Genomic DNA, 12,486 nt, shown 5'->3' with positions numbered 1-12,486 from the left:
AAAAATCACGAATTTAGCAAACAAGCGTGTTCATGGAAACGTGAACAAATTCATGAAATCATGGTACAAAAATCATGAAATCATGATATGCACTTCATGGAGTTATGAACTAGTTCACGAATTTGTGATCCTTGTTTAAAGCCAACAGATTGCGTTACTTTTTCGAAGTCGACCAGTAACGCTTGGGAAATCAGACGTGTTTTGACGTGCTGGCCAGCTGGTTGGTGGAATTGGTGTGCGTGTTGATTTTCAGAGAGACTTTTGAGGAAGTTCTCTTTTAAAATAAAATAATTATATGTGATTGAATTTATCAAAACCCTTATTAGTTTTTCGACAGTTTGGCCTCTGGGGCATGTTCGCGTGGTTAAGGTAAGTTATGTAAGGGGGCAATTATTCGCATAGATTCAAGAAAAAGTACAGTCCAGACTCGATTTTTCATTATTTTGAGCAAAACTGCTGGGTGACAATGCATGTGGGCATTTATGTGAAAAGGGGCAGATCAAGTATTTTCAGTATTTCGGAAATTTCAAGAATTTCAGGTATTTAAAGTTTTTAATAAATATTACAGTATTTAATGTTTCCAAAATAGGTAATTCAATTCAAGTGTTTAAAAATTCAAGTATTTCGAGTATATATTTCAAGTATAACAAGTATTTCAAGTGTTTAAAGTATTTCAAATATTTCAAGAATTTCAAGCATTTCAAGTATTTCTTGTAATTAAAGTTTTAAAAGTTTCTAAGATATTCAAAGTATTCAAATTATTCAAAGTATTTGAAGTATTCGAATATTTAATATTTAAAAATTATTTAAAATATTTAAATAATTCCAAGTATTTAATGCATATCAAGTTCTTAATGTATGCAAGTATATTAAGTATCAAAGAAGATCAAGTATCTAAATATTTCAATATATATGAAAGCAGGGTTGCGAAGTCAGGTGAGTTTTGATGAAGTCAGAGTCGACTCTGCCTTCTGAAATTTTTGCGACTCTGACTCCAACTTTGTATTTTTGTATTTTTGTATTTTTGTATTTTTGTATTTTTGTATTTTTGTATTTTTGTATTTTTGTATTTTTGTATTTTTATATTTTTGTATTTTTGTATTTTTGTATTTTTGTATTTTTGTATTTTTGTATTTTTGTATTTTTGTATTTTTGTATTTTTGTATTTTTGTATTTTTGTATTTTTGTATTTTTGTATTTTTGTATTTTTGTATTTTTGTATTTTTGTATTTTTGTATTTTTGTATTTTTGTATTTTTGTATTTTTGTATTTTTGTATTTTTTGTATTTTTGTATTTTTGTATTTTTGTATTTTTGTATTTTTGTATTTTTGTATTTTTGTATTTTTGTATTTTTGTATTTTTGTATTTTTGTATTTTTGTATTTTTGTATTTTTGTATTTTTGTATTTTTGTATTTTTGTATTTTTGTATTTTTGTATTTTTGTATTTTTGTATTTTTGTATTTTTGTATTTTTGTATTTTTGTATTTTTGTATTTTTGTATTTTTGTATTTTTGTATTTTTGTATTTTTGTATTTTTGTATTTTTGTATTTTTGTATTTTTGTATTTTTGTATTTTTGTATTTTTGTATTTTTGTATTTTTGTATTTTTGTATTTTTGTATTTTTGTATTTTTGTATTTTTGTATTTTTGTATTTTTGTATTTTTGTATTTTTGTATTTTTGTATTTTTGTATTTTTGTATTTTTGTATTTTTGTATTTTTGTATTTTTGTATTTTTGTATTTTTGTATTTTTGTATTTTTGTATTTTTGTATTTTTGTATTTTTGTATTTTTGTATTTTTGTATTTTGTATTTTTGTATTTTTGTATTTTTGTATTTTTGTATTTTTGTATTTTTGTATTTTTGTATTTTTGTATTTTTGTATTTTTGTATTTTTGTATTTTTGTATTTTTGTATTTTTGTATTTTTGTATTTTTGTATTTTTGTATTTTTGTATTTTTGTATTTTTGTATTTTTGTATTTTTGTATTTTTGTATTTTTGTATTTTTGTATTTTTGTATTTTTTGTATTTTTGTATTTTTGTATTTTTGTATTTTTGTATTTTTGTATTTTTGTATTTTTGTATTTTTGTATTTTTGTATTTTTGTATTTTTGTATTTTTGTATTTTTGTATTTTTGTATTTTTGTATTTTTGTATTTTTGTATTTTTGTATTTTTGTATTTTTGTATTTTTTGTATTTTTGTATTTTTGTATTTTTGTATTTTTGTATTTTTGTATTTTTGTATTTTTGTATTTTTGTATTTTTGTATTTTTGTATTTTTGTATTTTTGTATTTTTGTATTTTTGTATTTTTGTATTTTTGTATTTTTGTATTTTTGTATTTTTGTATTTTTGTATTTTTGTATTTTTGTATTTTTGTATTTTTGTATTTTTGTATTTTTGTATTTTTGTATTTTTGTATTTTTGTATTTTTGTATTTTTGTATTTTTGTATTTTTGTATTTTTGTATTTTTGTATTTTTGTATTTTTGTATTTTTGTATTTTTGTATTTTTGTATTTTTGTATTTTTGTATTTTTGTATTTTTGTATTTTTGTATTTTTGTATTTTTGTATTTTTGTATTTTTGTATTTTTGTATTTTTGTATTTTTGTATTTTTGTATTTTTGTATTTTTGTATTTTTGTATTTTTGTATTTTTGTATTTTTGTATTTTTGTATTTTTGTATTTTGTATTTTTGTATTTTTGTATTTTTGTATTTTTGTATTTTGTATTTTTGTATTTTTGTATTTTTGTATTTTTGTATTTTTGTATTTTTGTATTTTTGTATTTTTGTATTTTTGTATTTTTGTATTTTTGTATTTTTGTATTTTTGTATTTTTGTATTTTTGTATTTTTGTATTTTTGTATTTTTGTATTTTTGTATTTTTGTATTTTTTTATTTTTGTATTTTTGTATTTTTGTATTTTTGTATTTTTGTATTTTTGTATTTTTGTATTTTTGTATTTTTGTATTTTTGTATTTTTGTATTTTTGTATTTTTGTATTTTTGTATTTTTGTATTTTTGTATTTTTGTATTTTTGTATTTTTGTATTTTTGTATTTTTGTATTTTTGTATTTTTGTATTTTTGAAGAATTTTGATACGTCACATGACCCGGTTCCTTGCAAATTCCGAAGTGTCCCCAAGTGGCCACCGGTAACCGGTGACCCGTTCCGGAGTGGCCAGGTTGGGCCAGAGGACATTCGTTTCACTAAAAACGGTCACAGTTTTTAATTTGAAGAATTTTGATACGTCACATGACCCGGTTCCTTGCAAATTCCAAAGTTTCCCCAAGTGGCCACCGGTGACCGGTGTCCCGTTCCGAAGTGGCCAGGTTGGGCCAGAGGACATTTTTATCACTTAAAACAGTCACAGTTTTTAATTTGAACAATTTTGATACGTCACATGACCCGGTTCCTTGCAAATTCCAAAGTGTCCCCAAGTGGCCACCGGTGACCGGTGTTCCGTTCCGGAGTGGCCAGGTTGGACCAGAGGACATTCGTTTCACTTAAAACGGTCACAGTTTTTAATTTGAAGAATTTTGATACGTCACATGACCCGGTTCCTTGCAAATTCCGAAGTGTCCCCAATTGGCCACCAGTAACCGGTGACCCAATCCGGAGTGGCCAGGTTGGTCCAGGGTCCGTTGGCTGCCCTAGAATTGGGCAGTTTCCCGGTATTTGTCATTTGCGGCCAAAAATAACAAAATCTGTTAAATTATCTAATGTTGCCATCCGAATAACTATCCGACTATAGAAAACTAAATCCGTACACGAGCCAAAATTAAATAGTTCGTCACGTAATCAGTGAATGATACCCTACAACTGTCACTTCCCCGTTTAATAATTTCTGAACGTTCTTCGTCTCTGTTTCAAAGCTGTGGCTACGCCCACAATTTCGTGTTTTTTGTTCGCATGAGCGTGAACAAATGTATGATTTGTTTCCTAATACCATGAACGAAGTTTATGATTACGGGAACTAGAAAAACGTAACCAGACCAGGCGTTACGGTTTTTCGTGAACAAACGTTCATGAAAATCGATTGCAAACATGCATTTGTTCACGGTGCAAAATCTCATCATAAAATTTGCTTTGTTTCCATTTTCATGGTACGTTGTTCACGTTTACGCGAATGGACTTTTTTGCGTGTTCAGAAATTTATTTAAGTTGAACAAAAGTTGTCCAAAAACTGGCGTTCCGTCTAACCTTAAAGTAATATTTGCTTAAAAACCAACCCGGGTCCTCAGAGCGATCAAGCAGTTGGCCGCTAACTGATTGCCGCCCACAAATTACCCTGAAACTCATGAAAAAATATTCAAATGTTTTATTTAAGTTCTCTGAAATGAATGACAGTTCGATACAGCTATCTTCCACTTTCTCAGCCACAAATTACACATTTTTTAATGCAATAAAACACATTCTTTTGTTAAATTCAACATTTTTTGCGGTAAATTTCATAATTTTTTTAGGTAAATTTCATAATTTTTTGAGGTAAATTTCATCATTTTCTGATGAAAATTCATCATTTTCTAAGGTAAAATTTATCATTTTTTTACCACAAAATCTTTCACCATTTCCTGATGAATATTACCATCATTTTTTTCTGTGTAGATACATATTTCATTTTACTATTCTCTACTCTCACAAGTGAAACATAAAAATCCTTCAAAAATAAAGCTCGCTACGAACAATTAAAAATTATTTTTCATAGACAGATCAAGCAATATACACTCAAACCCCGATGGTTTGACACCAACTGTTGTCAAACGAACGGGGTCACGTTTTAGTTTGACACCCCTTTTACACGGAGTTCACACACACTAACAAACGTTTGTTTTGATAGTGTGCGTGAGCGCCGTGTAAAAAGTGACAGTTCATCACTTTTTAGTTTGACTTTGACCAACCAACGGGGTACAAACTAAAAAAGTGTCAAACGAAAAAGTGATCAACCACCGGGGGTTGAGTGTTTTTCATGCCGTCATTTGTCACATTGATTTGATTTTCACGCTAGCACACCAAACCATTAATTTTCCATCACATTCGTCAGAGAGACATCATAATAATGCCTCCCAAAAATGTTACCTTAATAGCCAAAGACAAACGCAATTGAATACGTGAGCTCCATTTGTCACACTCGCGCAACCGAAACGTGACAAATCAATCTGCCAACAAATTCATCCCCATCATTTCTACACCAACCAACCAACCATATTGATGCTCGTCGCATCTTTTCGTCAAACAACCAAAGAAGTAGGGAAAGAAAAATCGTCTCAACTCGTCAAAATTCTTCACCATTCTCGAGTCATTTTATTATCTTTTCGCACACTCACACCCACAACTCCTTCTTGCCAAAACTGAAACACTTTTGTTTTTCCACCCTCTCGTTTGTTCTATCCTCCTCAGAGAGATTCGGTTGAATAGCAATACTGGGAATTTGGGGACACCTTTTTAACTGTCACCCAGAGAGCATTACATGTTGCACACTTTGGCAGGAGGGCACGCCGAATATGGGTGGGTGGTAAAAGGGATGCCGTGAGTTAAAAGGAAGATTAAATTATCGACACGACGCATGACGCCAACTCCCAAGTTGGAGGGCCTAATTCGGTTAGTAGCTATCCGTCTGTGTGTGGATTTCAATTTTTATTTATTTCGGTCAAGTCCCTGGCGGATTGCCATTGTGGAGGACGTTACCGTTTCGCGGAGATTGAGATTGAGAAGTTAAACTTTTTATGTTTGTTTGCACACCAAATATCGTCTCAGTTTCTGCTACCGAAAACCTACGCTGTCATGCTTGTGTGGATAGAAAAGAAAACTAATTGCACGTTTCAGGAACTAATTGCTCACCTCTCGCGCTGAGTACAAGCGCATAATTATTGCCCGACATGAACTTAATTACGATAAGGTCATGACTAGCCACTTCCACCGTCCACGTGGGTCGTGCCACCGATTCTGGTTCGACGCAGCGAAGAAGCTGCAAATCAGCGTGATAGGACACTATCTAGCCGCTCTACACCGCACGAAAGGACAAAAGTGACTCAATCAACATTGTGGGGGTGGTTGTGGGCTATTTGATTTGTTGAAATTAAACCCATAGTCTTTGAAATGTGAACTTTTTCTCATATGTGAGTCTTTCTGGTGGAATTAAATGGCATAATTTTTCAAAGTATTCGTTTTCCTCCACTTTGAAATCGTTGGATTTCTTTTGCTGCCTTTTTTTTCTTCTGGAAATCGTTTATTTTCATCCAGACGTTAATTATACGACAATTAATTTGTCAATCTAGCTTCTGTGAGTCTTGCAAGCATCCTTCTTGTGAGTCGTTTGTTTTTAGTGAGGACAATCTCCTCGTGTGACATTGCTGCGCTCACTCGGTGTAGTTAATTGATGATGAACTTTTTTAATTAAAGTTCGAACACATCTTATTTTCCGCAGCGCCCGCCACGGGGCTTTTTTAGCGTCCAAGACACTTTTCGCTGCTTGAAACTATATGTCAGGGATGGTAGGTGCAGTGAACTTAAGAGATTTTTTTTTGTAGGAAAAAAATAAAAATAAATTTTACACGAAGTAAGGGGGAAATTTTGGGCCTTGAACATGAATCCGAGGTTCATTTTTCAAAAAGTCGTGACGGAGTGGCGGTTTAGACAAGCTTTTCTAAAAATAATTTGTAGCCTGAAATGGTGATGATTACGAAATTTTGTATTGAAGGAATTTTTATGTAGACTCTAAAATTCAGGCGCTCAAAATTTCGAAAATAAAGTAATTTTTCGCTACTCAAATGGACATGGACGTTTTTCAAATTATCCTCTTGATTGAGTGCTGTGCTGCTTTGAGTGCAGTATTAAAAAAAATCAGAAGTTCAAATTTCACGTAGCAAGGCCGGGGCAGCTTTTTCCCGATGTCATGTCGAGTTCTTTGTAAATTTCCCATCGCTGACGCTATTCGCGGAAAATCGCTCTCTTGGGTGGAATGAGTGTATACCATGCCAAGAACGAAACATTTAGCAGATGGTGGCGGCGGTGGGTAGCACTCAGCTGCAACAAGAACCAGAACACACCATGCTGCCGAGCTTCACAACACTCTTAAGGAGTCGAACCCGAGCCCGGGAATGAGACTGTAAAAATTGAATTACATAATTACGCTTTCGGTCTTTCGAGTTTTTCAATTCGTTTTTAATCTTTTTCTCATTTGCGCCCTTGTTCTTGCTCGCGCACAGAAAAAAGAAGCTCCCAGAATGGAAAACAGAATGACACGCTTCGAGCGCAGAACATAGCAATTAGCCAACGGAACGGCACTAAAGTTACACTGGCTGAGCTCCACCGAACTGTCCTCTGGTGAGAAGTAGCACATTGTCATCGTGTTTATATTATCGCCGTTCAATTTCCTTTCCGATTTTCCACGTGGTCGTCGTCATCATCATTGTCGTCGTCGTCGCGTCGTAATCGTTTTCCCAAGTCGATATGATTCGCGTTTGTTTGGATAGAGGAGCTCAGCGTCAACTGGATTATGAGTCAGCGGAATAAAGTGGTGGTGGTTGGCGGGAACGACTATTTAGCAATAAATATCATCTTATTTGGAGCTTAATCTCCAGTTTGGGTTGGTCTGCGCACCCGATAAGTATTCTGAATCGTCACTGTGGGATTGAATCGTAGTGAAATCGAATCATGGCTGCTCGATGTGCAAAAACGTTGGTGCTCTTCGGTGCTGTCCTGGGAGTTGCTGTTGTTGTGTTGGCGGACGTTACACCCCGTCGGGATGCTGAGGTTTGTAGAAAAAAAGGCGATACGATAACTAGCTGGTCTTTTTGATACCTCAAAACTCATTTCTTATTATTTTATTCGGAATCAATTCTCATTTGCACTTGAGTTAATTTCTTCTTCATGATATCTACAGCATAGCAGTTTGGACCGCGGCAGTATAAAACTCTTTACAAGTACACTTCCAAACTCTTAAATAAGATTTAAATAAATTTTGTTTTGTCGTTGTCGTGCTATCTTGTCACACGTGCATTTTGGGCAAAATTTAGTTAAGAACGCTATTTTGAGCAATTTCAATACCTCAACTTTTGATCTTCACAGATCCCCAAATTTCGATTTCAATCGTGAGATATTCACTAAGACCGAAAAAACTCCATGCATTCTTGTCACTCTTCATATGAAAGAAGATTCAATCTTATCGTGTTATCTTGACACACCCTGAAAATTGCTGTAAGTACGACAACTGGACAAGGAATTTCAGGTCAGAACGCGATTGACACTCGTACATGCCAGACTTCTGCAACATTTTTAATTAAAACTCGATCACCGCAAAGAACGGCCAGCGAAACAAAACGTGTTTGTTATTGTTAACCTTGCGTGCTCATGTTTTTGTTTACAATTTAAAACAATTTCAACCATAAATCTTAAAATTTTCATAGAATTTTTTCTCATTTCTTTTATTTTCACTGCAAAGTGGACGATTTTAACTCTATTGCCGAATAGCTGACCTACAATTCTACCGGAGACACCAAATCGACCAGAAACACTTTTCTCAAGAAAAGATTCTAAGATATTGTAAATGCACTTTTGTATGGGCACTACTCATTATTGAAAATTCATCTTTTAGGCCAAATCAAGTATTTCGAGAAAAACGCGTCTCGGTGTTCGTCACCAAATCTGCGTCAATTTCTCATTTTAACTGTTAATTAGAAGTTGCATTGGAACATTCCGGAGCAAAAATCTCGATTTTGACAAAAAAGGATTATAGCCGTTTTTCAATGCAAAACTGTGTCTGTCGATACAAAAACTGGATGGACAAAGTTGTATCTAAACAGTTTAGTCTTGGATTATGATAAACAGATTGCTAAATACTTTTGGATTGAGATTTTTTAAATCTTCGATAATAAATATTCAGCTTTAATTTTTCCTATTCGTTAGGGTGGTCATGATCCGGGGCTACACCCTGAAATCAAAGTTTGGCCCATTAGGGTGTAATAACACAATCGATTTTCCAGCACAAAAATTTTTCAGTTCATTCTGGGGTTCAAAACAACTCCCCAAAGTAGAGCTGGGGCTTCGGATTTCCGGATAATTTACATTTTTGTCTATATAAAATCAGATATCATCTTTTTAATCAAACCAAATCAAAAGAGATGTACGAAAATCGTATCTGAACTGAAAATTATTTGGATAACATTATTTGAGGAACCCAAAAATGATTTAAGAATAAAAATTTAACGGATCGGATAGTTTTTCGGATAATAGTATTCGACCATAAATCATGTGATATAAAATCAAAAGTCTTTTGAATACTTGTAAAATTATTTTGTTTCATCTTAATGTCACTCCACAGTCGTTAGACAAAGCAGGCATGTATGAGTTATTTCTTTTTCTAATATAATTATCAATGCTGCAAATTATACTGATATCCGAAGTCCCAGCTCTACCCCAAAGTTTGATAACGATTGGTTCAGACTAGAGACCCTAAATAGGGAGACTGGTCTAAGTTTGCCAAATCGATCTGGCAACGTATGTTTTGAGCTTGACAATACTGATAAATTTCGCTGGGCGTAAAGGCAAAAGCTCGTTTGGATACGTCAAACTCGTGTCTGTTTGGGTACGTCAAATTCACTTCGACCAGTCTCCCTATTTAGGATCTCTAGTTCAGACCTCCTTTGCGCAATGCAATTAAATTTTCCATATAAATTAGTACGGGATTTTTTTTTTTGAATTTTGATATTTAAAAAATCTACGTTTCATGCTATATCAAAACCGGACTCATTTTTGGATGCTCTGGAAAGTACTCTACAACTTTTCCGAAACTCGTCTAAAACGAGATTTTCGAGCAAAAAACATGTTTTAGACGAGTTTTGAATAAACTGTATCTTTTTATAGGAGCAAGTTAGCACCATACTCTCTTCGGGAAAGTAGAGCACATTCCAGAGCAACCGAATATGAGTCTGGTTTAATACAGCGTAAAACGTGGATTTTTGAAGAATCAAAATTCAAAAAATGGGTTTCCCCCTACTAATTCACACACAAACTTGAATCGCTGTGCGCAAAGTGGGGACTTAACCAATCGTTCCCAAACTTTAGGTAGTTGTTCAGGACCCCAAAAGGAACTGAAAAGTTGCTGTGCTCACTATATTTGGGCAACTTTATTTTTTCCATACAATCATATTACACCCTATCACTAGACTTAATTCCAAATTAGTTTTCACAGATAAAAACTGAAACAGTTGCTTTTCTCCATACATTTGGAGGATTTTTCCCATACAAACTTCAAGCGATTAGAGGGAGGGGTTTCCGTGGTCAGAATGAGTTTTTTGAATTGTGCATTGAAAATTTAACTAGAGACATGATTTTTTATTGTTTTACATAAAAGTTTAGGTTTCAAAACCATATTAACATTCCATTGCCCAAGGCTCCAAAAAAGTTGGAATGGTAACTTCAACTCAATGGTTCTCGGGCATAACTCAACCAATCAAGATGATTCTTCTTTCCAGTGATTTGTTAGGATGTCTAGATGATTCTAGAACTTTGCAGAACTTAATTTGATCAAATCTGTAATTTTTGCGATCAAAAACATCGTTCCAACTTTTTTTCACGTGCAGAAAAAAATTCGCCAAAAAATTCGCGGAGGCAGTCGTTTTAAAAAAAAGTTGGAACGATGTTTTTGATCGCAAAAATTACAGATTTGTTCAAATCAAGCTCTGCAAAATTTTAGGATCATCTAGACATCCTAACAAATCACTGGAAAGAAGAATCGTCCCGATTGGTTGAGTAATGCCCGAGAACCAGCGAGTTGAAGTTACCGTTCCACCTTTTTTGGGAGGCTTGGGCTTCCGTGTAAGTTGGACAAGCGTTGGGCGTTCCAGTGTTAAAAATGTCATGATGACACTGACATCGAATCTCTTTCATATATATGTTTCTAGTACCCACCCCCAGAACTACTGGAAGCTTTGAAACCACTGCATGACATTTGTGCTAAGAAGACTGGAGTTACGGACGGTAAGAAAATGTTCGAAATATTTCAGCATGACGGTTGATTGATCTGTTGTCATTTCGGGTTTCCCTTCTCACTGACAGAGGCCATCATTGAGTTCAGCGACGGCAAGATTCACGAGGATGAAAAGCTGAAATGCTACATGAACTGTCTGTTCCATGAGGCCAAGGTAGTGGACGATAACGGAGACGTACATCTGGAGAAGCTGCACGACTCGCTGCCCAACTCGATGCATGATATTGCGATGCACATGGGAAAACGTTGCCTGTATCCAGAGGGGGAAAATCTATGCGAGAAAGCTTTCTGGCTGCACAAGTGCTGGAAGCAGGCCGATCCGAAGGTAATAAATCTTGATTATTCGATACAAATCAAAAGGTGCCTTGACCAATGAATGCTACCAAGATGTTTTCCAAAAAGGCAACTTATAATTGGTAAGTTCAACTTCTGCTTACTTCCAATGTTTGTTTCTCTCTTTTTCATTTCAGCATTATTTCCTGGTTTAAATTTACAAGACAAGTTGGGGAGATCTCGGAGATTTCTGCAGTTACGCGAGAAAGAGCAACTTTGGGATTCGCTAGCAAAACTTTAGTTTAAGATTCAGCACGTAGTTATTGTGACTAACCCTTCGAGCCAAACTCCAAATTTATTTTTAAACGAAAATACTAACAACAAGAGCAGTGTGGAAGAAATAAAGAATTGCATTCCACTAATGAACTTTTTTTATGAATCAAAAAAGAAATTCACATTTCCACACAAATCATTTATCAATTTGTAGCTCAAAATTCTTTTTCTCGTACTCTCATGCGTACAACTTTCCTGTGATAGTTTCAAAACAAAGAGAATCACGAATGCCAAATTTATGCAACTGGTACATTTTTGAGGTTCGCGGTTCCGTAAATTTGTTTTTCGTGCCATGGCATAACTAGAGCTGGTTAAGCAGGGCAGACGAAAAACACCCCGAAAAAAAAGAAACACAGAGTGTAGTGCGAATCGGAAGATACAGAAAAAAAAAAGTTTGTTTCAATTTTTAATTAAACGCCAGTCGCCATTCCGGAAGGCACGTGTTGGAAAGCATAGAAATGAGTATAATTCCTGGTTAGGCTTTCTGAACACACACACATACACCTTGTGATTTGGTCACCACCCGCTTGTTGGGTGGAATGATGATTTTAATTGCAAGCTTGGGCCACGCAAAGTATGATGGTTGGAACCTGCTGGTCATCGGGCGATGGTGGAAAATTTTCAGGCATGAATGGAAAAAAGCCCGTCAGTGTTTGTTTTCCGGTAAAACTGACTGTGACACACTGGCAATCCCATGAATCGACCAATGCCGGTAGTTGACGGTGTAAATGAATGATCAAGAGACTGTAAATCAGGGGTGCTCAAAGTTTTGGGATACCGGGCCAAATTTGAAGCTCAAATGAGCTTGCGGGCCAAATGAACAAAATAGTTAATTTATTAAAATGATATCACGTTATTTTAATCTAGAAGACAAAAAAATATTTTTT

The 12,486-nt window shown here is 34.0% G+C and overlaps 1 protein-coding gene across 1 annotated transcript; it reads left to right on the top strand.

Annotated features, from left to right (window-relative positions):
* Window positions 1-7,570: 7,570 nt before the first annotated feature.
* On the top strand, window positions 7,571-11,688 carry LOC120430536 (general odorant-binding protein 83a). Its single transcript, XM_039595650.2, has 4 exons — window positions 7,571-7,758; window positions 10,908-10,983; window positions 11,062-11,318; window positions 11,464-11,688. The coding sequence occupies exons 1-4, from the start codon at window positions 7,660-7,662 to the stop codon at window positions 11,479-11,481; spliced, it is 450 nt and encodes a 149-aa protein (XP_039451584.1). The 5' UTR covers window positions 7,571-7,659; the 3' UTR covers window positions 11,482-11,688.
* The last annotated feature ends 798 nt before the right edge of the window (window positions 11,689-12,486 follow it).

This window comes from Culex pipiens, chromosome 1, assembly GCF_016801865.2.
Source record: "Culex pipiens pallens isolate TS chromosome 1, TS_CPP_V2, whole genome shotgun sequence".
NCBI lineage: Eukaryota > Metazoa > Arthropoda > Insecta > Diptera > Culicidae > Culex > Culex pipiens.
This window is presented reverse-complemented; position numbering and strand designations above follow the sequence as displayed.

Excerpts from the sequence above, each read along its gene's own strand:
- LOC120430536 (XM_039595650.2), top strand. The coding sequence starts at position 7,660 with ATGGCTGCTCGATGTGCAAAAACGTTGGTGCTCTTCGGTGCTGTCCTG. Across the intron at positions 7,759-10,907 it reads CACCCCGTCGGGATGCTGAG|TACCCACCCCCAGAACTACT; the intron begins GTTTGTAGAAAA and ends ATATGTTTCTAG. Across the intron at positions 10,984-11,061 it reads GAAGACTGGAGTTACGGACG|AGGCCATCATTGAGTTCAGC; the intron begins GTAAGAAAATGT and ends TCTCACTGACAG.